Source organism: Canis lupus, chromosome 6 (assembly GCF_003254725.2).
Source record: "Canis lupus dingo isolate Sandy chromosome 6, ASM325472v2, whole genome shotgun sequence".
NCBI lineage: Eukaryota > Metazoa > Chordata > Mammalia > Carnivora > Canidae > Canis > Canis lupus.
The window spans coordinates 69,426,960-69,452,113 of NC_064248.1; the positions used below are offsets into that span (position 1 = coordinate 69,426,960).

At 34.5% G+C, this 25,154-nt stretch overlaps 1 protein-coding gene across 1 annotated transcript in view; it reads left to right on the forward strand.

Annotated features, from left to right (window-relative positions):
- PIGK (phosphatidylinositol glycan anchor biosynthesis class K) overlaps positions 1-25,154 on the forward strand; it is a 107,186-nt gene that overhangs the window by 30,273 nt on the left and 51,759 nt on the right. Inside the window, exons 4-9 of the mRNA XM_025417946.3 lie at positions 5,732-5,867; positions 7,740-7,851; positions 10,975-11,071; positions 13,605-13,722; positions 14,741-14,851; positions 18,775-18,947. Of these exons, the coding sequence (XP_025273731.1) occupies positions 5,732-5,867; positions 7,740-7,851; positions 10,975-11,071; positions 13,605-13,722; positions 14,741-14,851; positions 18,775-18,947 (747 nt within the window). The remainder of the gene's footprint in view (positions 1-5,731; positions 5,868-7,739; positions 7,852-10,974; positions 11,072-13,604; positions 13,723-14,740; positions 14,852-18,774; positions 18,948-25,154) is intronic.

The window sequence follows — 25,154 nt, forward strand, 5'->3', positions numbered from 1 at the left end:
CATAAATAAAATCTTAAAAAAAAAAAAAAGGAAGTTTGCTAAAGTCTCTGGAAGGTTCCATTTAGAATTTCAAGGGCCTATTTTATGTCAGTTTTGTGCTATAAATATTGAACAACAATGAGTTCAGGCATTTACCTTAATCATCTTGAGTTGATTAAATTATCAATAAAAAACAAAGCATATCGTTATATCCTTCCAAATCCTAGTTCATGTAATTTAAGGGTAATATAGGATTAAGAGCAAATAAATGATCATGTCAAACAAACTTGCATGGAATCTAAACTCTATTATTTAATAGTTCTGTGACCTGGGACGTGTTACTTAACTTCTATGTGCCTCAGTTTCATAACCTGTAAAGTAGGGATGATGTTAATAATACATATCTTGGAAATTATCTGTGAGATCATTCTTATAATGTGCTTATCTTATTATTGCAGTGCTTGAGATATACCAAGTGCTCAGTAAATGTTCTATTATACTAAACCACACCTGACTTTAAATATATGAGCCCACAACTAACTAGCTCTACCTTCATGTGACATGTCTGCTAATGATTTCCCATCTAGCAATGCAGTTTTTGAGTTTTATTTCTAATAATATAATTATAAAATACTTGGCATTCTATATGGCATTCTATAGCCTAGTAATGCCAGTTGTTTGACATTTGGCAAACTGAAACTAATTCTAATGTTCTAGCACCTGTGGCTAACAGATTTCTTATGATTAGTTTCATAGTGCATTGGTGATGAGATTTATTAACTTGGAGATTCCTCAAGACAGAAAAGGAGAAAAACCTAAAAGTAGATTATTCTGGCATCGAGCTAATGATTATACAACAAAGTTTGTTGAATTTACTTGGCCCAACAATCACTGCATTGCTACAGAAGCAGTGATCTACGGAGTATCCAGCATAATTTATGTCAGGGGTAAACAAAACAAAACAAAACAAAACAAAACCAAAAAAATGACGAAGACTAAAGCAAAAACAAAACAACACCTAGGAGCAGAAATGCAGAGATTTAAGAGAGCATCAAAGATCCCTGTGATTCTCAGATTTCCTGCTGCCTTAATTTCAGCTACTGTTTTACATTGGATGTTGATATTGCTGAAGATAAGCCTGGTGATCCTAACTCTGGGAGCTAAAGATGCTCTCAGGCCGAATTATCTGATTAGTAACATGGCTATAGGGTATATAGCGATTTTTAGGTGAACATTAAAAAAAAAAAAATTCTTACCAACACAGTAATTTATTTAAATTTAATTCAGTGAAAACTTTTTATTAAGGTAATACAGCCTATTAATAAATGAAGAGTTAGGCTTTTTGAAATGTCACACTCTAATGGTGTAGGACAGTGAAAAATTACTCATCTATTTAAAATGGTTTTTTTTCTTTAACCCGTTGGTTCCTAGTTCCTGATTGGGGGTCAAGGAAGAACATTAGGGAAGTGAGTAGAAGAATGGCCCAGCAGCCTGGTTGCAGGGTTTACCTGTTCCTTTAATGTTTGTCAAACACAATGGAATGTACTTATTTTAGACACCCACCCCCCCATATTTCTCAAATTGTTTCATGCCTTCTTTTTTTGACAAGGTTTAAAATTTCATTTTTATTTTAGTTGTCCTTAAAATCTATGTAAGCATGATCAAGATATTCTTTTTAAATCATATACCAAAGAGTGGTAAGGGAAGAAAATATTAGTAGTTTTTTAATCTATAAAAGGAAAGAAATTATGCTCCACTAATACTTGTTATATATATTTAAAGTAGCAAATACATATGACATACAAATTAGTAGATATATATAGATATGTACTCATATTTTTTTAACAGGAATGCTTGATTTAAAATACATGGAGGGGGGCCTGGATAGCTCAGTCGGTTAAGTATCAAATGCTTGTTTTTGGCTCAGGTCATGATTTCAGGGTGGTGAGATCAAATCCCCCTCATTGGGCTTTGTACTGAGTGGAACCTGCTTAAAATAATCTCTCTGCCCCTCCCCCCTTCTCTCTTATGCACATGCACATAAAATAAAGTAGAATTAATAAACAGTGGAAACTATTATGTAAACAACCAATATATTGTTTGGATTCAAACTCAGTTTGAACTCTGTACAATTTCAGTGTTCACTTTTTCTTTTGGTTTTGTGTTGAGAGAATGCCATATTGCCATATGCTTTGTTGTGTGATGTAGGTTTTGCAGGCCCTTGAATAGAGTGTGAGATTTGAGTCATCACACATGGTAGTATAGAATTGCCAGACTGTAAGAATATCATATTCTTATATCAATTGGATGTATTTGAGGGATTTTTCTCTTAATTTTAATAAGATACAAAGCAAGTTGCTGTCATTATTTATAGGAATGTAGTAGTATGTCTTTAGCGTAGATTTATTTTCCTTGGTTTTAATTCCAGCAGTGATTGATTTGATACCCACTCAGTGAAGACTTAAATAACTGCTGGGGGCCACCTGGTGACTCAGTCGGTTAAGCATCTGCCTTCAGCTCAGGCCATGATCTCAGGGTCCTGGGATCAAGCCCCGCATTGGGCTCTCTGCTCGGCAGGGAGTCTGCTTCTTTCTGCCACTACCCTCCTGCTCATTCTCTCTCTTTCTCTCTCTGTCAAATAAATAAATAAAATCTTAAAAAGAAAAAAAAACTGCTGGGATGCTAACTGGGATTTTGAGTTAAAAAGATACTTTAAGGAGTCAACCAGTTAGATCTCATGTAACTGATGTTTGAAGAATGTTTATTGGCAAAGTCTTCGTTAAATATAAAATCTGATCCCTGGGGATCCCTGGGTAGCTCAGTGGTTTAGCACCTGCCTTCAGCTTAGGGCATGATCCTAGAGTCCTGGGATCAAGTCCCACGTCGGGCTCCCTGCATGGAGCCTGCTTCTCCCTCAACCTATGTCTCTGCCTCTCTGTCTCTCTGTCTCTCTGTCTCTCTGTGTGTCTCTCATGAGTAAATAAATAAAATCTTAAAAAAAAAAAAGCTGATCCCTGAACAGTCAAGTAACATAACAAGAATTCATGAATTGCATTTTGTGCAGTGTAACTTTTGTGAAGATTTTCTGTATTATTGAGTTATATTGTAGTGTAGATATCAAAATATAGGGAAAAAATTGAAGTGTAGAACCAGGCCTGATGTAATCTCTTTCTCCTGTTAAATATAATAGCAGTCACTGTTAGCAAAATGACATCCTCCTTCAAATGGAGTTAATGTTTTTAGAATATTATTAGTTTGATAATTTTTTTAAAATGTGATTTATAATTTTGTACTTATTTATAGTTTTATAAGAACTATAAGCCTAAGGAGTTAACTTTCATTTATATATGTAAATATCATACAAATAATTTAATACCTGGACCAAGAGAAATATTTATTCCTCCAGGAAGGAGTACTGAACATTTCTTAAGTTTTAGAAATAATGAATGAGAATATGTGGTTGGATTTATAAACTTTGAAATCCAGTCTGTTTCCAGTCCTATTTTTTAAATTTATTATCTGCAAGTAAAATGGTTTTTTAAAAATGGTATGTTAAATGAGGATTATTGTACTTATATTGAGGCTAAAATTACCTGCAGGAAAAATGTTGGTTGAATTTATGATTTTTTTAAAAAGATTTATTTATTTATTTTAGAGAGCACCAGGAGGGGCAGAAGGAGAGGGAGCGGGGAGAACATCACAAGCAGACTCCCCACTGAGCACAGAGCCCAAGATGGGGCTTAATTCCCTAACACTGAAATCATGACCTGAGCCAAAACTTAGATTGAGTCACACAGGCACCCCTGAATTTATAATTTTAAGCTGAAATTACTACTTTTTAAAAAAATATTTGCTTTATTTTTTTTAAGATTATATTTATTTATTCATGAGAGACACACAGAGAGAGAGGTAGAGACACAAGCAGACTCCATGCAAGGCCAATGCGGTACTCGATCCCAGGTCCCCAGGATCACACCCCGGGGCTGCAGGCGGCACTAAACTGCTGCGCCACCGGGGCTGCCTAAATTACTACTTCTTTATGACATTGACATTGTATAGATATTTAATGATCATTTGATTTCATAGAGTAAAATTAACTATATGTCAAATAAATGACCTAAAGAATACTCTTACATTGAGATTTGGAGGTCAGTTCAGTCTTATTTAATAGTGACTTGTAACGAAAAAGATGATTGATAATAACCTAATGTAAGTTCGTCATCTTAAGTCATAAAAAAAGGAAAGATATTTTTTCCATTTTAAGAGGAATAACTGTCACCATTCTGTGAGCATGAATCAGTAACAGCTGAAGATCTGATCTTTGAATTTGGCAGGGTTGGAACCCTTTCAAATAGAAATCTAGCCAATTTTCAAGAAAAATCACAATGTTTCAGTTTTGAACTTTAATGTATTTGGAACATATGCAGCAGAACACTTTCTTCTTGCAATCTCCTGCCAAACTAATTATGTATACCACATTAGTTTTTCCCTTATGTTTGGGTAGCTCAAGTATATGGTAGAATGAAGAATTGCCTGATTCATGTTCATCACTTTTAATGGTAAGATCAAGATGAGACGTATTTAAGATGAATTTTATAATTTTCTCTCGAAGAAAATATATGCAGAAATGAGAACATTTCATTCACTCAACATATATTTATTGAATACTTACTATATGCCAGCATCTTTTACTAAGCCCAAGTGTGAGTGATGCAGTGGTGAACAGGATAGAGAAAGCCCCTGTCCTCAGAGAGCTTATATTCCAGTAGGAGTGGTGGTAGGAGATGATGGGGATCTCCAATTCATAAATGACCTGTAGAAAATTAAACATGTAATGAGAATGGAGTAGCTTAACTGACACTGGAATGACAGGAAGATTTCGGAGAAGTCTGAATTTATTTGGTCAGTAGTCCCTAAAGCAGGAAAGGTGTGGCATATTCCTGGAACAGAAAGGCCAATGTGGAAGGAGCACAGTGAACGTGGATGGTAGGAGCTACAGTTAGGGAGGTAGACAGAAGCCACAATAAGGAAGCCTTTCAGACCATGAAAGGAGTTTCCGTTTTCCACTAATTTGTAATGGGGTGTCTTTGGAGGATTTTAAGTGAGAAAGTTTACTAACTTGCTTAAGAAAGATCATTCTGGTAGTTATAGGGAAAGTGACCTGAAAGAGGGCAGGAGTGGAAGCTAGACGCCAGGCAAGCAACCATTTCAGTATCTAGTCAAGAGATGGCGGCTGGTATTAGGGAGATGGAGTGGAGCCAGTGAAGAGTGATTGGACTGGGGATGTGTTCCTCTGGTGCCCCAGTTACACTTGCATGGTTTCATACTTAAGCATTTGGGATTCTGAAAGTTAAATTCACGGTTTAATGTGGACTCTGTAAGTCTTAAATGTCAGATAGTCCTAAAATTGAGAAAAAAATATTTAAGGAAGGTGGTGGAGCTCTTTCAGCTCTCCTTTGCTGTATGGGATGAAATATATACTATGTTGGGAAAAAAATTAAGGTAGTAGCTTCAGGTTCTACAGATAAATTCATGCCATATTACTCTAATTTCTTTGCTTTAAAGCTTATACTGCATCAGGATATGAAAACAATTAAAAAGCTCTTTTAAAATATGTACTCAATAATTATTTTAAGTTATTTTTAATGAAAAGAATGAACATAATTGCCTCATATAAATAAAATGTGTCTGCTTTGAACTTTTGTGGTTTTATTTAAGTAGCATATTTACTGGATTTTTTTTTTTTTTTAAGTCACATTGTTCTGATGCTTGCAGACGATATGGCATGCAACCCTAGAAATCCCAAACCAGCTACAGTGTTTAGTCACAAGAATATGGAACTAAATGTGTATGGAGATGATGTGGAAGTGGATTATAGAAGTTATGAGGTAATATTGTTTGATTTAGCAACATTTTTGAAATTTATCATGACTTTTAAATTCTAGAATAGTGGTAGAATGAAATAGTTTTCTTTTTCTTTCAACTTTGTATATAGTTGTCACTGAAGCTTTGATATAATAATTCTGTCTCTGGAGTTCATATTAAAACAATACATGAGTGAGGCTAACACAGCATGAACATTTCATATATGTATCTTGGATAGGACAACTTTGTCTTGGCTTTTATGTTAGAGTATTTTAGTGAGGTTTCATATATCAACTTTTTTTTTTTTACAGTAAATGCATTGTTCATTTTTCATAGTTTGACCTAAAATTTCAAGTTTGTATTTTTAGTAAATATATTAATTGGGGAAAAGTTAATATGATTAACAAAAAAACTTACCCATATTTCCACTACTTAGAGGTAATCACTTTTAGTATGCTTCCAGTGTTTTTATGCATATATAGTAAAAACTTAAAATGTAAATCTGAAAAATGGCATTATACTATATTTTTCCCTTTGAAAATTCATTTTAAATTTAATAGGTAGTGAGGATGTTTAAAATTTGAAGTCTTCCTTGGTTAAGTCTTCCTCAATAGTCCTTCACCTTTTACCAAGCCTACCAAAAGGAAGACACAATTTTCTGTGTGCCTAGACCGTTTTGAAACAATTAAAAAAAAAAGATTTTATTTCATTCATTCATTCATTCATTCATTCATTCATTCATTAGAGACACAGAGAGAGAGAGAGAGTCACAGACACAGGCAGAGGAAGAAGCAGGCCCCATGCAGGGACCCTGATGTGGGACTCGATCCCGGGTCTGCAGGATCACACCCTGGGCTGAAGGCGGCGCTAAACCACTGAGCCACCCGGGCTGCCCTGTTTTGAAACAATTTTAAAATCATATCTGTTTCCTCCTAGCCTCTATGCTCCCTGAGGACATAACCTATATCTTATGTATTTTATACCTAGCAATTTCCTTATAGGCCTTTGAAGGCACTCAGAAATGTTTGTTCAGTAATTAAATGTGTATGAATGTTGGACTTTCTACTTGTTGATTTAGCCACCATAAAATAATTACCCAAAAAGAAATCCTATTAAAACTTTCAGCATTTTGCTGTTTTCTGGGGAAAATATAAACCAAACATTATGCACACTTACACAGAAACATATACATATACATATATATTTATATACTCGTGATCTAGGGAAGTGTTAAATAAGAAAGCTAGATAAATTTTCTATTTTTAAAATTTATCTGTGTAATACAACTTTAAATATGCTTTCAAAGAATCCTACAGGTCCACAAATTCCAGGTTGGGAAATCTGGTTTAAAGTGTGATGAATTTTTTACATGTTGAAAATATCCCTAACAAAATTTAAATAACAAAATACATTAAAAATTAAAGATACATAATTTGGGGATTATTAATGGAATTATCCTTATGGTTTTATTTTTATGATTCATTATGGACCTGTCTTTCAATGTTTATCTAGAATTCACTGGGTAGTTGTACAGATTAACTGTAATAGTTATAATGTTGCTGAATTTATTTACACGTTTCTATATTTTGTATCTTTCCAAAGAATTGCCTATGAAGACAATAATTTTTAAATTTTGGGCAATACTTTGCATAACATTTCAAGTTTTAAATTTAATTAACTGATTTTTTTCCCCCAGGGTAGTTTTGTCAGCTGTTAGTATTTAATGGAAGCAAGTTAATGCTGAGGTGTATATATTTAAATAAATATATTTTAATTGAGTTATATTTCACTTTGCGATTTATTTTCAGCTTATGCTGAGTAATGCATAAAGAAGAAGGAATGTTTTTGAAAATTCCCCTGGTTCTATTTCATTTTATTTCTTCTTTTTTTCCCAGGTAACTGTGGAGAATTTTTTACGGGTATTAACTGGCAGGATCCCATCTAGTACTCCTCGGTCAAAACGTCTTCTTTCTGATGATAGGAGCAATATTCTTATTTATATGACAGGTAATTTGAGAATTTAGATATTTAGAAATAGAATATATTGTGACTCTCCTCAAAAAGGAATCTTCGTGGAAAGAAATTTAAACACCTTAAATGAATTTTGTTGAAAATAGTTTGTTTTGGAGTTCTCTTTTCTTCTATGACAACTTGAAATGGTAACATTTATACAGCCCCTTGGTATATTATCTTTGTTTTTAATGTTTTTTTTTACTATGACTGGTAAAGCTTCTTACCTTTTACTTAGTATCCCTGCTATAGCCTTATTGCCTTCAGTTCTGTCTCCTGTTGAACATTCTACTAAACTAGTTAAAAACTGCAAATCTGTCCTTCCTCTGTGTAAAACCTTTACAGGGGTTTTCTGTTGATGGAGTCTCGAATTTTAGCGAATATAGGGATTATTTGAATGCAGATACTCGGGTCTTTAAAATTACTGATTTAGTTTTGGTCCAGAATGGGGCTTAAGAAACTGCATTTTAAATATACTCCCCACATACAAGCTGAAATAATAGTCTTTTGTCTATACTTTGAGGAATATTAGATATAAAGTCTTAATAATATGCTTTAGTTTTATTATTTATTTAGTCATATAATATAAAAAATAATAATATATTATTATTTAGTGATATTATTTATTTCATTTTAGTTTTTGCACTTTCTCTACTTCTAGGGCTGTTTTCTGTCCTCTAACTGTTTGCTTAAGCTATCACCCTTACTTATTGATGTCTTCTCAGTTCACTTTGCCTCCCTGATTATTCCTTATCTTGTTAGTCTTAGCTCAGGGGTCACTTCCTTTGGTGATTTTCCTCTGTAAGTCTAGGGTGACGCATGTCTCCACTTGCCTGAGACAGTCCTAGTTTACACCTGTTATCCTAACGTAATTAGTAATTACAACATTTTTCCCCCAGAAGTGTCCTGATATATATTTTATAATTGCCCAGAGAGGCTTCTTATCTCCTTGGCTGGTGTAGGCTCCCCTCTTTATACTCCCGTGTTATCTGTAGTTTTTTTTTTTTAAAGATCTTATTTATTTATTTATTTATTTATTTATTTATTTATTTATTTATTTATTTAGGAGAGAGAGAATGAGAGCAAGCATGAGTGGGGTGAGAGGCAAAGGGAGAAGCAGACTCCCCACTGATCAGGGAGTCCAATGGAGGCTTGATCCTGGGACTCTGGGATCATTACCTGAGCCGAAGGCAGATGCTTAACCAACTAAGCCATTGAAGTGTCCCAAATCTGTAGTTACTGTATGAGCATTCAGCTTACTGTTTTCTTGTTTGGATATTTATTGCCTTCATTAGATTTTGAAATCCAAGTTGTTGTTGATAATGGGGTTTTCATCTTTTCATTACCAGTGCTCTGTTTTATGGTGTATTCAGTATATATGAATGTTGACCAAATTATATTTAAAAATGTTTCAACTGATGATAAAACATGTGCAGAATGGTTTTTAGATGTCACACAGCAGGAAGGTAGCTGACCTCTACTTGGTGGTTTACTTTTCTTTTTCTATCATGTTGCATTTACTTACAGCTTTTCAAATTTGATCAATTTATAAGCTTTATAAGTTAGCAGAGCTAAGTTAGGAAAATTTTCATTTTAGTTAATGTGAAGTTATAAGAAATTTTCAAGCTTTTGTGGTAAATATTATAAAGTACAGTCTTAGAGCTTAGCTTTATCGAATATAATAAACTAAAGGTTTTAGAACTTTTTTTCTAAATCTATGGAAACTCTTTCAGGAGGACTCCAGATATGGAAGAAATTCCAGTAGTCAAAGATAGGATTTGATAAAGTATGGCCCATGGAAAGATTGCTTGTTTTAGAAATAAAGTTGTATAAGAGCCAGTTGTATCCATTTCTTTTACATATTATCTATGGCCACTTTATACAACAATGACAAGAGTCCAGTAGTTGCAAGAGAGCATATGGCCTGTAAGTCTAAAACATTTACTACCTGGGCCTTTACAGAAAATTTGCCAACCCATGTAAGAGAGTAGGAGGGCTGACAATTACAATATAATAAAATGATAATAGCTAATATTTAATGAGGCTTACTGTGCCTCAGGCAATATTGTAAATCAGTGTGTGTATGAATTCATTTCATCCTTATAGCAATCCAGAGATTTAGGTACTGGTATTTGGGGCTGTGTTTATAGTTGTGTGGGTTATGCACTGCCTAAGTGTTTGGCTAGGGGGTTGAGTGGGAGTAGCATTCTACGATATGTTTACACATAGTAAGGTGTATGCCCTGCTATAGAGTTTTCTAATGGGAGGAAGAAGTATCATATTTCCCCCACAACGACATAACTACTAACCAATTTTGAGCTCACAGGACTGCATATATTCAGAGGGCCACTGAAATAGACAGATTTTCCTACTTTGATGCCCCAGGGGAAGTACCTTTTAAAATCCACACAAAGGACCTTTATAGGCGTGCTAGTGATGGTGCTGATATATTTCTTACTTCACAGCTAGGGAAACTGAGGCATAGAAAGATCAAGATATTTGCCTAAGTTAACACAGTCACAGTTAAGTGGCAAAACTAGCATTTGAATCCAGACAGCCTGGGCTCTATCCATGCATTCTAAATGTCACAGTCTTCTGGTCAGCTCTTCGGACAGTGGTTGATAGTAGTAGACACCTAAGTTTGAAAAAGTATAATTGTTTAGGAAAACAGGTTTTATTTTTTATGTGAGAACAACACTTCCTAGTAGGGTAGCATTCCAGGTGTACACCGTGAATAGTACTAACATACTATGGGACCAGCTAGTGTTTGTAACCCCTTTCTCACCCAAATGTTTGCCTGGTATTTATATTTGAGAAATTATCTATAGAAACTCACTTCTGACATAATAATGGAGCCAGTGCAAAAGTATAAATGAGCTTTTTTAGAATGGAACAATAGAACTTGTAGAGAAATCTGCTATTTTTTGCAGTCTTTCATTATTTTTAATTGGTGTAATGGAAAATCAAATTTTTTTTTGTTTTCATAGTACTTTTCATTTTAGAGTATAAAATAACAAATAATATTAAAATATTGCCATGAATGAAGTAAATGTTTATATCTGGATGTGTGCAGTTTGCATTTAAAAAGTGCATGTTTTTGATCTTTTTAACTCCTACAAGGACATGGTGGAAATGGTTTTTTGAAATTTCAAGATTCCGAAGAAATTACCAACATAGAACTTGCAGATGCTTTTGAGCAAATGTGGCAAAAACGACGGTAATTAGCAAATAACTACTTTTCATAAGATAAATTAGTACCTAATTTTCTATGGTTAGTAGACTTGCAGAACTTATTTTATGAGATTTTAACTTACTTTAATAATTTCTTCTACTCACTTAGACTTATGTTTGTTATTTCTACTGACTATTTTTAAAAGAAACTTAAGTGTTATTAAAGAGCATAAAAAAAGTTAACTTTTTAAGGTAATCTCTGTTATTTAGCAATGTTTGTTTGTTTATTTATTTATTTAGCAGTGCTTTTGGAGGAAATAAGAGTCCCATCAATCAAGGTCCCTATTATGTAGGTGGATTGTGCACATATATTTTTTTTCCAACTTTAGCCTATTGTTAACTTTTTGTACATTTCTCTGACTCTCCACATGATAGCAATACATTATTTCTTCTTTAGAAAAAATGCTGAAATTATTATTAATATAATATTTGTAACTTATGTTAAGGATGATATATTGTTAGTAAGCCATGGGTAAGCACCCCTCTAGTTGAAAGTTGTCATATGAATGTAAGTGAATATAAAGCAGCAGAAGTGCTTTTAACTTGATTATCTTCAATAAGCACTTATGGGTTTACCTTCTAAACACATGGCACAGAAAGAAATATGTTTATTCTGCCTTCAGTGTTTAAAATCTATTGGAAAAAAGAAATATGTATACAGCTATGCTACAAATTAAATGTAAATATTGAATTATATGCATAAGCAGGATGAATGGAAGTGTTGAAGGGAAAGCTTTTGCTAGGTACTAGTTTTATCTTATTCATAGTTTACCTTTATTGAATGTGTACTAGGTGCTAGGCACTGTGTTTTATGCATACTATCTCATTTAATTTCAATAACAACTCCATGAAGTAGATACTATTATTATTATTTTCACACATGAATAAATTGAGGCATAAATTGATTCAGTAACTTGCCAGATTTTGCACAACTAGTAAGTCCAGCACTGGGATTTCATTCCTAAGTGCTCTAGTCGTAGAGCTCTCTGAATTGTTTTACTGTACTGCCCCTCATAACCTTAGATGTTTCTGATCCTCAGGGGCCTCCACAGAATTTTGTCTCAGGACGAATATGTCATATGAATTGTTCCTTCTATCACCTGCTTAGATACTGTGGGCAAGATTGCTTGCTTGCTTTTCTAGGTGCAATGTTAGTTGTTTACCTAGATCAGGTGTCTGAAAGAAACTTTTGAAAAATATATCTGTTCCCTACTTTCTCCAGCTAGGCAGCCCATTCAAAAATAGAGAGCTGATTATGTTATTTTCAAGTAACAAAAGCCCTGGTTGGCTTCTCTAGACTTAGAGGATAAGATCCATACTTCATGTGGGGTACAATATAGATTGGCTCTATGTTACCTTTTAGAAACTAATTTCTTCCATTTCCCCAAATTTACTGTAAATCCTAACTACATAGTACTGTTCCCCTTTTCCCAAACAATTCATTCTTTTTCAAATTTGGGTGCCTTCGTACAGCCTTTATCCTACCCTGTAATGTGCTGTTCCTTCCTTTGCTTGTTAAAATAACATCACCTTTCATTGCCCAAGCCAGACATCACCTTTCACTTACCTGCCTTTCTTTACAGTTTTTTTTTTTTAATTGAGTATTTTTATTGGGTCTTCAAGTTTGGGTCCCACAGTCTTCATCTGATGTCACTCTTAGCCCTGCACTAATTTCTCCCCTGACGTGCACATAGGGCTTGCCCAGGTAGCCTACTGCAGCCGTCCAAAGCTACCTCTCTAAGGTCTAAGGTTTCTATGGTAGAGTTTTATACAAGAGTTTTCTTTAAATTAAACAATTCTACAATTTGTTATTCCCAAACAAAGTAAGATTATGCTCCACACAGAGAAATTGGTTAGTCATTCTGAAGATGTCTAAAAACTATATCACTGCCAAAGAATAACATTTCTCAGTTCATATTCTTTCCTTCAGTTTTCGTTTGTACATCCACACTGTGGTTCACAAGTCATCTGTTTTCCATTATCTTATAATCAAATCAAGAGGACTTCCTTTCTCAGTGCTCTTAGAGAGCACTTTGACTTTGTTAGACTCTAAGCTCTATGAAGACAGGGACTGTCGTATCCCCAGCTTAGGGTCAGGCATACTATAGGCTCTAATAACTATTTGTAACTCTTAGCACATTCCATTTCGTTAAATGTTTATGTGTCTCTCTTCTAGTAGATATTAAGCTTTTTGAGGATGGTGACTAAATCATATATGTTTTTTCCTGAATCTGGCTCATATTCTAGGATAGCCTGAATCATGTGGCCAAGATAAGTTGGGGCAGCACTTTGTGGTACAACCTGTTGAGGTAGTTTCCTTGGACAGGATTATAATTTTAATATTTCTAATATCAGTTTTGTATTGGGAATTCTACCGAAAAGTCACAAATTTTTAACTAATGAAATGACTAAGATAGGACTTTAACATCTTATATTATGCAAGCAAGTATTGTAAAAATATTAATCAGTGTATGATTAACAGCATGATTCGTGTTAAATATATTACCACTTTCTTTCAGCTACAACGAGTTGCTGTTTATTATTGATACTTGTCAAGGAGCATCCATGTATGAACGATTCTATTCTCCTAACATAATGGCTTTAGCTAGTAGCCAAGTGGGAGAAGATTCACTCTCGGTAGGTACCTACTTCCTATTTGTAAACTGCATTGTCTTTGGAATATGTAGCTGTTTTGTAAATCACTTATATGCTTAATGAATATATCTGGGGTTTTTTATTCTTGGACTTTTTAATACCTTAGAAGGAAATTTTGATTGCATTTAAAACATATACTTCTTTTTTTTGGCTTTGCTTTTAAAAGAAATTTATTGAAGTATAATTGACTACAATATTATGTTTAGGTAAACAACATAATGATTCAATATTTGCATATATTGCAAAATAATCACAATAAGTCTAGAAGTCTAGTTAACATATATCACTAGACCTGCCCCCCTACCAAAGACAGTCACGATACATAGTTACAGAATTTTTTTCTTGTGATGAGAACTTTTAAGATGTACTTTCATAGTAACATAGTAATTTAGAGTTTTGTGGGTTTTTTTTTTTTCCTGTAATTCAAGCTAGTTAACAATAGTGTATTATTAGTTTCAGGGTGAGGATAATTTAGAGTTTTGCCTTAAATCTGCCCTCCATCTACCCTCCATCTCTCATCTCTGGCAACCACCAGTCTGTTCTCTGTATCTATAAGGTTGGTTTTTTTTTTTTTTTTTTTTTTTTTTTTTTTTAGTTTTTATTTATTTATGATAGTCACGAGAGAGAGAGAGAGAGAGAGAGAGAGAGAGAGGCAGAGACACAGGCAGAGGGAGAAGCAGGCTCCATGCACCGGGAGCCCGACGTGGGATTCGATCCTGGGTCTCCAGGATCACGCCCTGGGCCAAAGGCAGGCGCTAAACCGCTGCGCCACCCAGGGATCCCTATAAGGTTGGTTTTTGTTCTTGTTGTTGTTGTTTTTAGATTACACATATAGGTGAGATCATACAGTATTTGTCTTTCTCTGACCTATTTCTTTTAGTACAATGTCCTCAAGATCCATCCATGTTGCTGCAAAATGGCAAGATCTCTCTTTTGTTGTCTTTTTTTTTTTTAAACGGCTGAATAATATGCCCATTGTATATGCTTTGTTTTTTCATAGCATCAACCTGATCCTGCAATTGGAGTCCACCTTATGGATAGATACACATTTTATGTCTTGGAATTTTTGGAAGAAATTAATCCAGCCAGCCAAACCAATATGAATGACCTTGTAAGTCTTTGCTTGGTTTGATCATAGCGCATAGGTATGCTTCCTGTGGCAAGTGAAGTCCTTTACCCGCCGTACTGCCACGGTACTGTTTCCCATGTTGAACCCTTTGAATTGTTTTGAATCTCCCTTTACAGTAATCTCTCTCTCTTTACTACCGGAAGCCTAAAGTCTAGCCCAGTTACCTTGTCTTTCCTTCATTTGCTCATGCTCTTTTCTCTACCAGAAGTGTACTTTTTTAGATCCACTTACTGAAATTCTACTTATTCTTTGGGAGTCAAATCGGATCCTCCCACCTCCTGGAATAACCCCATACCTCTTCCCTGTTGGAATTTAAGTAAGATTAAAAAGGTTTTTTGGAGCTTTATTTCTCTCTCGTGCCGTCTATAGTAGTCGCCTCTTTGAACTTACTGAATGTGACAGTAGGCATAATAGAAAGCTTGAAGCAACAGTTGTAGATTGGGTAATACTGTGCATTGATGACTTTCACTCTTTATTTCATTAACTTATGCCCTGTTCTTTTATTCATAAACATTTTTTTTTGAGTTTTGACTAAGTGCCAGCCACTGACTATCCTATTGAAAGAGGCAGGCACTGTCTGCCTTCACAGAGCTTCAGAATGAGAGGGAGATCGAGTAGACTGGGCTTGGGGCTCTCGTACATCAGCCAAACAGCTTTGCATTGATGTCTTTTATCATTTAGATACATTTCAGGTAATTTTTTTCTTTTTAATTAAAGAAGTTTTGCAAAATTCTAAAAACCACTGTTAGAAGCTATCATATTTGATAACACAGAACTACTTGCTATATTTTGAAGGTTATATATTTTGATGCCTGTTAAATCTTAATATCAATTTAGATGTTAAAACAAAATTTGTTATAATGCTACTTTGTAAGAAAACTGTAGTCACCTAAATTCCAGTTACTTTAGTTTTTAAGTTTATTCCCATTTTTAATTATATATTATATTTTATTTAATATGCGACAGACACACTGTCTCAAAAGTTTACAACATATGTACTTCACACTTCAAATGTCTAATGGATTTTTTAAAAAAATAACTTCCATTGAAATCATACTGGAAAGACTGAAGAAACTTATGTTTTGTTTGATTATGTGTTTGTTTTTTCCCACAGGTGCTGTATGGTTTTTAATAAACATTCCTCACTAGTATACTTTTTTTTAATTGAATGATGATTATTTTAATCTTGTTCAGTAGGAATGATCCCTTTCCTTGAAGTTAAATATTCTAGTGATTTGATATAACTTAAGATGTTGTGGAATAATACCTATTTTGTTATATGTATGTGTATTGGAAAATTTGTTGGGTATCAGAGTATAATATTAGAAGCTTCAGGAGCAGCAAAATTAGAAGACAATGGCACCTGGCCTCTTAAAAACTTATAGTATCATTGGTAATAGCTAAAAAGCACATTTATACAGTATTACCTATTAAATGAAGTCTTCAGATCCTCCAGATAAAGTTCTTTCCTCTGTGAAAATAAAACTCTTGCTATGTACCTTTGAGATGCTTTTAATATTGCTCAGTCATGGTTTATATTGGTGGTGTTCCCTCGAGGCTTTGAGGTTCTTAAATAAGAAGTATAAGAACCATGCTTTATTCATCTTACTACCCACATAACTTAATTATATAGCACCTCGTGTATTTGTAGATTCTCAGTGAATATTTTGAATGAATGAAAGGATATGACAACAATACACTTTTATATGATTCCTTTAAATACAGTGGGATCAGTGATTAAAATTTTCTTAGAAGAGGTAGATTTTCAGGTTTGGAAGAAGAGAAGTATAACATATTCTAGGAAAACGGAGTACCTGCAGAGGCACAGAAATTGGAATTCTTCTCTTCAATAGTAAGCATATAATCAATCCTTGGCTAGAGTATGAAGATTCTGTAAGTGAAGGAGATTATTAAAAATTAATGTTGCTAAAGCCAAGGAAGTCAGATTGATAAGATAAAATATTCTTGAAGGAAGGAATAATTTCATAGAAAGTAGAAGTATGATCATTTTAGCAGCAAAGAGGTAATATTTTTTATCTTGTTGCCCAAGCTCATTCTCTTTGCTTTTCCTGCTTTCTTCTCTTGGTGCCTAATAAAGCCCACCACGTTGCTTGCTCATACAGGAATGCCTTTAGTATACATAGGACTTCAATCTTATCTTTGTGTATTTTATCTTTTATTGTGTTTCTTCAGCCATCCATCTGCATTGTCTTTCCTGTTTGGCATATTACTTACTTGTAAGTAAGTAAGTTTGGCATTTTACTTTCTCCACCCTTTTTGCCTTCACTGCTTCTTAATTTATTTTCTGATTCTTCTTTGTATTTCCTTTTACTGTTTTCCTGAACCAGGATGGCATTGTGATATTAGGCAAATTATTAATCTTTTTGAGCTTTAGTTTGAAGTAGAGATAGTAATCTTTATTTACCTCAAAGTTATTGGTAGGTTTCAATCAGAATATCTACAAATTGCATTTGGGTCACTATGTTTCATAAATTGCTTGGGTCACTATGTTTCATAAATCCTGGCTGCTCTGCTCTTCCCCACTCACCTCCCGTCATATTGGTGATTATGTATACATATGGTCTTGTCTCCATCGGTGGGTAGGTGCTGTGGGCCCTAGGCCCTTGCTAGCAGGCCTGTTGTGGTTTTCTTCACATATCCTGTGCTTCTGCCAAACTAGGTTATTGGCCTGATACATCTTTGCTTCTTTATTAAGAATGTTATTTCCCATCCGTAATCTCCCTTTTCCTTCAGAAAGTAGCTTAAATCCTACTCCTTCTCTTTTCTTATCCTCAAACTATGAAAAGTTTATCCTTTTCTGAAGTAGAACCTGTCACCTTTCTTTCTGTCTTGTTATGTTTGTTTCTAACATAAAGCCTTGAGGATAGGACCATGTCCTATCAACTTTTGTGTCCTCTGTGGAAGATAACAGTATGAAATGTATGTAGATATTTTTTCTGCTTTGCTGAGTGAATGAGCACATATCTATCCTTGGCAATTCACTGATGTGGAATATCAATGATAGGATTAACAGAAATTATCATGAGATCTGGGTGAGATGAAGTTGTGGTTTTCAGGCTGTATTCTTTCAGCACTGGAGCATCTGGAGATGCCTTGCTTTTTTTTCCATTATGGATAAACTAAGAAAGTTACTTAATTTATAGAATGGTTTTACATAGGTTCACAGCAGGAGAACAAGGGGTGTATCCAGTGAGGGAGGGTGTCAAGTGCCTCAGCTTTCTATCTTTCAGAGTAGCTCTGTTTTTAATCTTTTTTATATTTTGGGCTTCTGTATAATATTTAATTTGAATTTAAAATTTGAATGAAGGGTCATGATTATAAAATGTTTAAAAACCATTCTGATAGAGCACCCCACTGAGATGAGTATAGATGTAGAAAAAAAATCAGTTCTTTTCATAGTGTTACATGTAAGTTCTCAGTAAATTTAAAGTTCAAAATATATTTTGTAATGTATGATTAAAAGAAGTGAATGTTTTTTTCCCTTCTTGGACAGCTCTCCTTTTTATTACCTGTTCTAATGTCTGTATAGCTTTCTTAGAATGTCAAGTACTACCATAGCAATGAAACTTGAATCTTTAGAATCAGTTGCTTCTTTAAGTTGGGAAAGCTTTAAAAATATACGACAATTGGAGTGCCTGGTGGCTCAGTCAGTTGAGTGTCTGACTCTTGGTTTTGGCTTGGGTCATGATCTCAGGGTAATGGGATTGAGCCCCGAGTCAGGCTCTGTGCTTGGTGGGGAGTCTGCTTGGCATTCTGTTCCTCTTCCTCTGCCTCCCTCCCCATTGATAAATCTTTAAAAAAAATACTGTAGTCTACTATTACTGATTTGATAAAAGTTTTATGTATATGTGTGTATTTGTTATTGTTATATATGTGTTTTTCAGTTTCAGGTATGTCCTAGAAGCCTCTGTGTGTCTACCCCTGGACATCGCACTGATCTTTTTCAGAGGGATCCTAAAAATGTCCTGATAACGGACTTTTTTGGAAGTGTACGGAAAGTGGAAATTACAACAGACACTATTAGTTTGCAGCCGGATTTAGAAATCACGGAAAGCAGGTATTCTTCTTGAATTATTATTTTATTAAAATGTTTTTATGTAACATGATGTTACATAATACTAAGAGATGAAAGTTAGTGTTTGTAAATAAAACTACATATTTCTACTCAATCCTCACTTTATGTAGGCTCTAAACTTTTCGGGTTTATGGGCAAAAGCCTTAAATATTAGGGGGAAGCTAAGATTATGAGCAGGATTATGTTGTAGCTGCAAAATACAGGGTTCATAGTAGTGATTTGAGGCTTGCTCAAAAGGACTAAAAAACTTTCCTTGTAACTGGTTTAAAGCCATACTTTTCATTAGTGGAGGTGTATATAATGGTTCAGAAGAACTTCATGAAAGAGTAGGTATGTGAATGTTTCAAACATTAATACTCTAATGAACATGTATGCTTTCACCTATTGCAGTAGAAGGCATTACCTGAAATGACACCTGGGCATTTAGAGTGTAATAAGGGCCCTAGGAATCTGGCAGATGTAAGACAGATAAACATAAAAAGGGGAAGCGAGTGCCAAAAGAATATAAGTGCCAAATACATACTTCCAACTATAATGCAGTGCTTCCATGTTCAGAATTTCTTTGGGTTTCACCAATCTGGTTACATCTCTGACTGCCATATATTTTGGTTCTTAGAGTTTGGGTGGTTTGTGAGCCTGGTTCAGTGGTATCTCTGGCTTTTCTCAAGTATTATATTCTATTAATCTGGAACAATTTATCTGGACCTGTTGTAAACTTGGAGTGACCCTCTCATCAACAGGTGCCAGTTACGGATTTATTTGGGGGCTCTTGGTAATTCATTAGGGAAAGGAAGAGAGGTATTCACCAGATAAGTCTCTCTTGGGAAGTAGATGTTATGTGAGTGTGCATGCATGCACACATGTGTAGGTGTGTGTATATATGTGTGTAAGCGAGTGCACAAGCAGGAGAGAAAGGGAAAGAGATTGGTTGATTTGGACTATGCGAATTTTAGAAGTATTTATGTTTCATTTGTTTCTTTCCCTAAACATTTTATTTTTTTTTAAGTTTTTTTTAATTTATTTTTTATTGGTGTTCAATTTACTAACATACAGAATAACCCCCAGTGCCCGTCACCCATTCACTCCCACCCCCCGCCCTCCTCCCCTTCTACCACCCCTAGTTCGTTTCCCAGAGTTAGCAGTCTTTACGTTCTGTCTCCCTTTCTGATATTTCCCACACATTTAAAATACTTTATTAGGATTAAATAGTATCTCAATTAATAGTCACTTTTCTTGAAATACATAGATGATTTATTCTACTAACATTAAACTTTGTTATTTGTGATTATCTAATGCTATCTATTGGAAACTCATACTCCTGGGAACTTTTCTGTACTGCTAACTGGCAACATAAATTACTCTCAATTTTGAAAATTCCATAGACTTGTAATTGAGCTTAACAAATGTTTCAGGAATAATTTAGAAACTAGCACAAAATACATCTTTTTTGAAGATTTAAATTTGACATTATTATTTCCTATTCTGAATATTCAAAGCCTTGGATCTTTTCCAGTTTCTCATACCTATTGGCTTAAAAATATTTTTTAAGGTATCAGATGATATTCCACAGCAGTGTCAGTTTTGTTATCTTGAATACTGAATTTCAGATTACTCTTGTAAAATAGCTAAATCATACCTTAATACTTAGCAACTAAAATTGAAATATGTCTTTTAACAAATTTATTTTGTAGTTTTCCTTTAATTTAATAAGCCTATGAAATGATAAGATACACCTTCTCTTAACCATCTGACTATTGCATTAATTTACTTTAAAGGCAAGGACCATCTTTATACTCTTCTGAACTTATTTTCTATTTTGTCCATTTAACACAATATTAAATATGCAGTAAGTATAAAATAAAAATGATTTCAGTGGAATCTACTGAGTTTCATTATATATCCTGGAAGAAAGGAATTCTGTCTCATAAAGTATCTCCATTTATTTGTTCAAGAGCAAAAATTGTTGGTGCTGAAAATTATCTTAATTTATCTTTAATTGAGGAAAAAATTTTGAGCATCAGAGCGACACCAGGCACTGTTGAATTACAGCACCCTCTAGTGTTTATAAATAAATTTTATTTATAATATTGTGTACAGATGGTTTCATGATCACTGGTATATGTTATCCCGTTAATTTAGGAAAATTAAGCTTCCAACATGCTTCAGGAATTTTTAAATGGATGCTACAAATATTATCTCATTGTGTGTAGGTGGTACTTATATGCAAATATGAATGGCAATCAGATATTAGAGAAAATCAGATTCATGAGAGGTCAGATATCACAAAAATTTTTTTATTAAGAAAATTATGGGTTAGGATATATATGTATTTTTTCAGATCTTAGGTTAAAAATATCAGGGTAGTCATGGTTAAGATTGGCAGTTTTGCTTTTAAAAATATTACTATCTACATATGTTAAGGAAACAATGGAATCGATCCATTCGGACTATTCATATTTCATATTTTACACACAATAGTGTACTAGACTACACTCAGATATGGAGAACCTTAGTACATAAAATTGATATTGTTACGCTATGATATTGTTTTGTCTCCTGAAACAGATACTAAGGTTACAGTCATTAAGTTAGTAACAACACTTTGTTTCTGCATGTATCTTAGCAGTTGTGTGATTAATTTGTTTGCAAGAACAAGTGGCATAAAATAGGACTTGACTGCAGTCAGTTTGGCTTATATAACTTGATTGTACACTGCTTCATCTGAGTATACATAGGTTGACTCTGGATAACTATGTAGACAACAGCCTTCACTCCTGAAGGAGGTGGGCTTTTTAGAATCTAGTGATAAGTTCATGTTGGCATTACTCAGGTTACCAGTTTGGTATCTTTACTGTATGGGGAAAATAGCCTCTGGCTTGTGGATGTCAAAAGACAGGTACATCTTAGTGTTAAAAAACGTAGAAGTCTAAATTTAGTAGGCATTGCCCAAGAAAAGAAGGGAGTTCAGGACAGTTTTAACTGTAAAGATTCCGCTTTTATCTTGGTTGGTTAGGCGAAAACTTACAGAGTCTGATTTTTGCTTTAGGCTCTAAACTTAGGCATTTGATTCTGTTTATGAATGTTTCATTGTTGTAATTTGATTGTTATTCTAGAATTTCTTTCTCTTTTGAGCTATCTTTAGCAATTGGAATTTTTTTGGATCTAGCAGGAAACTTGAGACCGGACTGTTTTCTTACAGATTTCTTACAGACCTCCAACAGAAGGGTAGACTATGGCCTCCTTGAGGTCAGTCTGTGTTTTGAACACCAGCGTAGGCCTCTTTCAAGAGTTTGTTAAGGAAGTCTCCACTTCATGCAGATTAAAGATCAGACAGCTGCTGCCACTGTCATATTTTGAGCCCTTTCTATGTGCTTCATGCTTTATATAACACATTGGGTAGGATGGTTGAGTTATAAATAATGGGATCCAACCTGGACTACATGATTTTCATAAGGACATTTGTTATACATAGATATTCTTGTGTTTTATGGAACCTAAGGACTGACCCCAGGAAGGGACTGGAAACAGGAACCAGATGTCAGTGAGAAGCAGAGGCAGCACTCACTCCATTTCCCTGTTGTTTTAGTCTTTTCTTTCTCTGTGGTTGTGGCCATGTAGGGGGTAGAATGTGTGCGTACCACTGCTCTGGAGATTCATGTCTCTTCTGTTGATGATAAAGCCCTGACAGAGTGTGAACTTGCTCATTCCCAATTCTGAGCTCCCTGGAGGGCATTGTGATTAGCCTAGCTTGGGCCAGGTGTCCACCTTTGGTCGAGCTGGGCAATATTGGGGTTGTAAAACACAAAAGTATAGCTGCTACTGAGCCCACCCCACGTGTTTAAAACCCCCAAAAAGGTCTTGAGAGCTAGGTAGATATCCTAAAGGGTGTTTATATAATCTCACGTAATTCACATGATAACTTGATGAGGCAGATATAATTTCATTTTGTAGATGAGTAAAGTGATGCTGAAAAAGGTAAGAAATGTGCCCAAAGTCACACATCTAATGAATGGTGGAGCCAAGATATGAATCTAGGAATGCCTTATACTTGTAAGAAATATATATTCTTATTCTCTTATAATTGACCTTGAGCTATTTGGCTTGCTTTCTTTTTAAAGGATATAAAATATAAATGATAGCTCAATGAATTATCACAAAACAACTACTCATGTAACCACCAGAAAAAAAGAATCCTGGAAAAACGAATAAAATGCTGGAAGTTCCCCAACCCCTGTGTCCTTCCTAATCTCTGCCGCCTTACTCCCCATCAAAGTCAATTACTATCCTTTTATGGAATTCTTGCTTCTTATTTTATACTGCCTTTTGCTAATATTATGTCTTTGGAATTCATTTGTGTTGTGTGCAGCTGTAGTCTATTCAGTTGTTTTGAGTTTTTAAAAATTGAGGTGTAATTTATTTACAGTAAAATCACCCTTTTTAATGTATTGTTCTGAGTTTTGACAGATGCATACAACTGGATAATCACCATGCTAATCCACCACCACAAGAAGTTTCCTTATGCCCTTTTCTATCCAATCCCTTAACCATATTCCTGGAAACTACAGATCTGTTTTCCAGTCCCATGGTTTTACCTTTTCCAAAATGTCATGTAGATAGAATTATATTCTATACCCTTTTGAGTCTGGCTTCTTTTATGGATTTCAGATTCATCTCTGTTGCTAAATGCTGCTCAGCAATAAAAAGGAACACCAACTACAGATACATGGGATGCAGGTTGGCCATTCACCAATTAAAGGACATTTGCTTTTGCCCACCAGTTTTTGGCAATTATAAATAAAGCCACTATAAACAATTACATACAAACCTAAGTTTTCATTTTACTTGACTGAAATACCCATCAGTAGGTTTGCTGGGTCATTGGTAGTGTATGTTTAACTTTGTAAGAAACTCTTGGGACACCTGGGTGGCTCAGCGGTTGAGCGTCTGCCTTTGGCTCAAGGAGTGATCCCCACAGTCCTGGGATCGAGTCCCACATTGGGCTCCCTGCATGGAGCCTGCTTCTCCCTCTCTCTCTGTGTCTCTCATGAATAAATAAATAAAATCTTAAAAAAAAAAAAAAGAAACTTTCAAACTATTTTTCCATTAGTCACGGTACCATTTTGCATTCCCACAAATAGTTGTTCATCATTCTTAATTATACTTGGTATTGTCTTTTTAATTTTAGCTCTTCTAGTAGGTATGTAGAAATATCATTATGATTTTAATTTGCATATCCCTGATGACTGAGGATGTTGAGCATCATTTCATGTGCTTATTAGTAATTCATTTTTCATGAAGTGTCTATTCACGTCTTCTCGTTTTTGAAAAATAGGGTTGTTTACTTCTTAATTATAAGATTTCTTTATACATTTTTGGATACAAGTTCTTTTTCAGATATATGTGTTGCAAATATTTTTCTTAGTCTTTGGCTTTCCTTTTCTATCCTTTATATCTTTTGAAGAATAGGAGATTTAATGTTAATGGAGTTCATTATTCAATAATATTTTCTTTCATGCTTAATGTCCTTTGTGCAATGATTCTTAACCTAATTCAAGATCACAAAAGCTTTCTTTCATTTTCTTCTAGAAGTTGTATAGTTTTAACCTTTATGTTTAGGCTATGCTTTAAGTTTGAAGTGTAGTGTTAAGTAAGGGTTGAAATTTATTTTTCCATGTGGGTATCTAGTTATTCCAGCACCATGTGTTGAAAAGATTGGATTCCTCATTGGATTATATAGGCACCTTTGTAAAAACTCATCCGACCACCGTGTATGTGAGTCTATTTTACGCTCTCTTCTGTTGTATTGAGCTGTATATCAGTTTACACCAGTATTATACTATCTTGATTATTGTGGCTTTACACTAAGTTCTGACATCAGTTTATATACACCCTACAAATGTTTTTTAAGGTTCTTTTGAGTGTTCTAGATCCTTTGTGTTTCCACGTAAATTTTAGAATTTCTTTTTCTTTCTTTCTTTTTTTTTTTTTGTCAATTTCATTTCTTTTCTTCTTTTTTTAGGAGGGTTGGGGGAGGGACAGAAGGAGAGAGAGAAACTTAAACGGGCCCATATGCAGCACAGAGCCTGATGCAGGGCTCAGTCTCACAACCCTGAAATCATGACCTGAGCCAAAATCAAGAGTTGGATGTTTAACTGACTGAGCCACCCAGGTGCCCCACCAGTTTGTCAA